This window comes from Nannobrachium achirus (assembly GCF_963921795.1).
Source record: "Nannobrachium achirus genome assembly, chromosome: 7".
Taxonomy (NCBI): domain Eukaryota; kingdom Metazoa; phylum Chordata; class Actinopteri; order Myctophiformes; family Myctophidae; genus Nannobrachium; species Nannobrachium achirus.
In genome coordinates, this window is record NC_137816.1 from 17,840,245 (window position 1) to 17,845,947 (window position 5,703).

At 41.3% G+C, this 5,703-nt stretch overlaps 1 protein-coding gene across 1 annotated transcript; it reads left to right on the plus strand.

The window, feature by feature from the left end:
* Positions 1 to 359: 359 nt before the first annotated feature.
* On the plus strand, positions 360 to 3,251 carry LOC308288611 (uncharacterized protein; the record flags this gene model as incomplete). Its single annotated transcript, XM_080730082.1, has 3 exons — positions 360 to 534; positions 1,153 to 1,265; positions 2,361 to 3,251. 3 exons carry the CDS (start codon positions 360 to 362, stop codon positions 3,249 to 3,251), a joined length of 1,179 nt encoding a protein of 392 aa, XP_080586208.1.
* Between the last annotated feature and the right edge of the window lie 2,452 nt (positions 3,252 to 5,703).

The following is a 5,703-nucleotide window of genomic DNA, read 5'->3' on the forward strand; positions in this document are numbered from 1 at the left end:
TCTGCTAGAGCTGTAATAATCTTCTCTTATGTCCCTTGCCTTGCATATTTTCAAATGGGGGTCCGCTGGCTAATGAGTGGTGGGGGGGTGGGGGGGTGGGGGGTCCGCTCATTGTTCCGCCGGTCCGTTGTTCCGAGTAAGCGGACCCAATTTGGGGGTCCAGCCAGGTCTTCCTTGACATGAAAAAGTTTGAGAAACACTGCCTTATGTAATGTGTCAACCAGAAGATGGCAGCAAAACCACAAAACCTCTCTAGCTCGTTAATAGAGCGGTAGAAGAAGTTGTTTTCTTCTTCTAGTTTGTTTTCCCTGGTGGTTTAGGTTTAGAGTTATGGTTTAACTACTTTACTGGCTACAATGATGACGTCCATGTCCAAAACTGACAAACTCAAAGCTTTGGTCAACGAGCGGTTGAAGGTGGCTGCTGAGGAGATATTTGGTCTCTTTGAAAGAGCTCTAGTTGACTATGAGGAAGACGTTTCCCGTTCTAAACGGGAGATTGAACACCAACGCAAACTGCTGGCTGGAGGGAGAGGTAAATGTGTATTCTGTCGTTTTAAAACTAAAAGGTGTTTTTGTGTCATCAATAAAAATTGGATGTCATGTCTTCTGTTCTGAACAGTAGGGTTGTGTTTTAGCTTCAAATTCAATGGTCACTTAATCGCTTGCCATTCGACACCACTTGGAGCTACTCCCTCAAAATGCGCCATTTTGCATCCCTCAAAGTATTTATCTTTTTGGGAGGGTCAAGCAAGCCTGATATCTACAAGCTCATTTGAGGCATTGTAAAAGCTTGTAGATTATTTTGGAGCTCTACACCATAATGACAGGGATGCCAAATGGCTGCTATATTAGGTTTGTGTGGATTACACAATAATGTAGCTTATTCCTTACATAAATGCAAAACCTCTTAAGTATAATTTGATTCACAATCAATCTGATCCTTTTACATTTTAATTTACTAATGCAAAATAAAACGTTTAACCTTGAGTCCTAGTTCATACATTAACAAGTTAAAAAATAAGTGAAACGACATGCTCCAAACCAGGTTGCATCTGCCTAAACCACATTAAATGACTGCAGCATAAAACAATACATTTTATTGTGTGTAATTTGAGGCTACATTTCTGTTCTGGTTTGTTATACTTTCCAGCCCCCCCTCTGCTTCCTGTTAGTAAAGAGGAGGTTCTCCCAGAGCAGGAGAGGACATCCTGTGTGGACCAGGAGGACCCAGGACCCCCACACATTAAAGAGGAACAGGAGCAGGCATGTACACACATAGACATCAAGCCCTTTTATCCTGTAAAAAGTGCCCTCTCTAGACCATGAATGCAGTTTTTACTATGGTTAAAGAAATGCAAATATCCTCTTTCCCTGCTATTCACGTTATTCCTGGCCCCGCCCCCGGCTTCCTGTTCATATCCTGAAAGAGGCGGAGGCTGAAAAAGCTGGCCTGAAAAACATCATTTGACTTCCTGTTGTCCTTGCATAAAGTGTCAGTAGTTGGCGTTCTAGGCTCTGGGCTCTGAATGGACCTGGTTGCCATGTCTGCTTATAATAATAATAGTTGCTTATTGGGCTTACTTTCTAATATTTTTTAAACCAGTGGTTCCCAAATCTTTTCATATCAAGGACCCCAGATTACATATTTGTCCACAGTCAAAGACCCCCATCTGAAAATATGTGGTGCCAGGGACCTCCACACAGATTTATGTTGTTAAAATGTTTAAAAAATATTCAAAAAAAATGTTTTCCCTCTATTTTTAAATAGCAAATATACAAGCTCACAGTGTGTCACAATGTGACACATTGTGAGCTTGCTGATCTGCTATTTTCAAATGTGAATGTAAAGTAGTATAGCCTACTGTAGTTGCTTCTGTTGGGCTTATTTCTTTGGCAAAATCTGGCAACAGACAATTCCATGTCACTTCCTTGCTTGGGAGGAAGTGAAAAGATGTTTATGAAGCAGCACACAAAGAAAAATGCTCCAGCGCCCTCTGTAAAAGGAAAATGTCAGCTTCCATAGAATGGCCAGGAATATGGTGAATACCTGAAGGCAGCATTCAAGAGAATTGCCTTGTCCAAACTCTCCTGAACTTGAATGCAGCATCTTATGTTGAAAGAATTGCCCTTTCTGTGTAGAAACCCATGCCCTTACGCCACATCTCCAGTATTAACTTGATTATGCTTAATTTAGTGTTGTATCACACACAGAAAATAGCCGACCTCCACGCTCACAAGTTAGCAAAGCGTCGCAGCGCGATGCGTTGTGAGCTTGGAGGTCTGCTATTTTCAGTATTTTCACCAAAAGACCCTTTTAGAAATGTCAGCCCCTAACATTCTCTGCACGTCCCTGAACAGGAGGAACTCTGGAGCAGTCAGGCAGGAGAGCAGCTTCAAGACTCAGGGAATGCTGATGCCAAAGATGCCTCCATGTTAAATATAATTTATGTGCAAAGAAGTGACCTTGATGAAGATGGAAGACAGTCCCCACCTCTATGTAAAAGTGAAGAAAATGCAGAATGTGACCCTATAGCTAGCACCTCAACTGACCAGATCAAAACAGAGTCTGATGACATGAGCTGCGGAGAAGAAGAACCAACCAGTGACTGTCTGTCGATCTCTTCACGTCATTCTGTTGTAGAGAGTGAAGACAGTGGCAGTGATGAAGATTGGAGCGATAAGACATGTTTGAAAACGAAGAAACCACAGCGACCGGGGGATTTGGTAGAGAAGCCATACAGTTGCAGTGTCTGCAACAAAACCTTCGGGATTAAATCCATACTGTCACGTCACATGAAGACCCACACTGGAGACTCAGAGAAACCATACAGTTGCAGCACTTGTGGGAAACGTTTTATTCAGCGGTCCTATTTGCAGACTCATATTAACTCACACTCAGGACAGAAACCCTATACGTGTAGTCTGTGTGGCAGAGGATTCACGCAAGTCGGAAATATGAATGCCCATATGAGAATCCACACGGGTGAAAAACCACACAGTTGCACTAATTGTGGTAAAGGTTTCAGGGAGAAGGCAGATCTCATCAAGCACACTATTATTCACACAGGTGAGAAACCATACCGTTGCACTGTGTGTCATATGAAGTTCAGTGCTCAGTCTAATCTGACCCGCCACATGAAAACTCACTCGGGAGAGAGACCTTACAGTTGCAGTGTTTGTGCTAAGCGATTCATTCGGCGTTCACATCTAAATATTCACATGGAGACCCATGCTGCAGAGAAACTTTAGCGTTGCCTGGTTCAAAAAATGTAAACCTGATCAGTGGACATCATTGCAAACTGTGATTTGCACAGGAAGAGTGTAATTGCAATATACAACACTAAGACCCGCTTCCCTGATCTGTTACATTCATGGACTGATGGATGTCAGACGTTCTAGAACTGAAGCAAAAAATAAAATGAAACAAGTTCCTTGTGGAGTCCGCCATCATGCGTGTTGCTATGCAGCTTGCGATTTGTCAGTATTAGGTGATTTGGTTGCCTCATATCTGCTCTTCAATTTGACTAAGGTGCCATTCTTGTATAGATTTTGGAATGGCACCGTTGCCCCATTCGTTTAATTAATTACAGCTTCCCACAATCATGCGTGAATTTAATCCGGTATTAAACAGGCCCCGGCCAAAGCACAACATTCGGCACGATATAACGGTAGCAAGGTGCTAACAGAAAAAAGGGGAAAAAATGTCGACATGTCCAAGCTATTTAAGCCATATTACTGTCCGTATTAACCAATATATTCTGCGGAGTGAAAAGGAGTGAAAATATCCAAAGCACAATGTTAAGCTGCTGGCTGAGACAAACCAGTCTCTCCTCCCTCTGCAAGAGTTACATGTGTTGTATAGAGATGTGTTCCCCCCAAACAAATTGTAAATTATTTTCCTCAGAGAAGGACAGGACAGCATGAATGACTGATGTGGTCTTCTTTCACTCAGGGATATCGTTTATTTTACTGACATTTATAGTAACTGCTGTTGTAAACATTGTTGCTGTCATAGAAACAACATTTAGTTATATTTATCATACAAATAGGCCTAAATAATATTCCTATTCTGAATTTATATTTTCAGATATACCTTTTAAAAGTAAATATAAATAAAAATAAGTCATAAGAGTGTTGATAAAGAACAACAGATAAGGAGTTTTGATAGGGGTAGTAGTATCAATAAAATCCTGGTGATACCCATCCCTATTTCTGTCAAATTATGAAAAAGCACTAGGCTGAAGGTCAGTTGTTTTTTGTTTTTTTTGCTTTAAGGTATGCGATATCTGCAGAAGAATGCTGACACAGGTGTCCTGGAACGTGGCCTAAAGAACAAGTGGAGGTGGCAGTGGCTAGAAGAGACGGATTCACAAGGGCAAGGATATGATGTGTGGTTAGCAAAGGTAGACATCCCAGGTATGGCCTGGTGTAAGCTTTGTAATAAGAACATTATGTATGCACAAAACGGCAAGAAGGTCTTTTCCAGGCATGCTGAAGACCCCCACCACAAAGAGATGGCCGATCAACCACTACAGAGCACACAAATTCTGCCGTCCTAAATGTTTAGCATAAATAAAAGTGCAGTCAAAGATATTTGGAGGTGTATACTTTTCCATCTGCTGACAACACCTGACAGTGTTAGATCTCTCTAATTATTGCACCAATCTTTTTTCTGAATCTGATAGCGTCACTGTTCTTTTGTTCACCTAAAGTCCTCAGGTCTGGATATATAGGAGGATGGGTAGAGTGCCTACTATTGTGGGTAGTGTGCCTCATTATTTATATATGGCGAAAGGTTCTTCAAAGCAGATCTTCAAGCAAAAAAAAAAAGAACTTGTGCTGTGATCATGATCATATGTGTGAGCTTGTAGATCAGCGATTTTCAGTAAAGATATTTGGTGGCAGGGGAACCAACTATAGACCCCTGGGGGAACCGATCAAAGTATATTACTTGTACTTCCTCAGAAGAGACAAGTGTGTGCTGTTCTGTGTAACAAAGGTATGGAAGGAGAGCTGACATGTCTCATGGCTTGTATCATGTGAGTATCCTAGTCCCTGTCACAGGGTCTGAAAGCCATCCCTGTGACAGGGCTGGCAACATGTTACCATGGTAACATGACAGAGCCTGTGACAAAGCTATAACAGCCCTGCCATTTAGAGCTGTGAGGGGCTTGATGTGACAGGGCCTGAATGATACAATTCTACTTATAATCTTAAAGGCCCTTTCCCACTGGGAGCGATAACGATAAAAAAATATCTTTCTCCATTGAAGTGGATGAGAGTGGATGGTAGTGTCAAAAATAAAGTATGCAAGTAACTTATGTTTAGTTTATCTCTATGAACTACTAAACCAAATGGACAAAACACATAAGGGCAAGTAAAAGTGTTGGGTGTTTGGCAACCCTAGATACGAGCCGACTGGATTCACAACATTAAACCTTAGTCCCTATTTGAGCTAATATAGCAGATCTACCATCTTTAAATGCATAAAACCCTGAAGATAAATGGTGATGGAAAAGCCAGGGATTTTGTCTGCCTTAGGATACGTCTTGCTTTGTAGTCAATGTTCAACATAATCTTAATTATATACAAACCCCCTAAAATCTAAATCTACTTTAAAGGCAACCTAAGTGCTAGCTTGGTCAATTTACTGGAATTGACAACTTTAAAGAATCACACAAGATATCAGGTGTTTCATTAT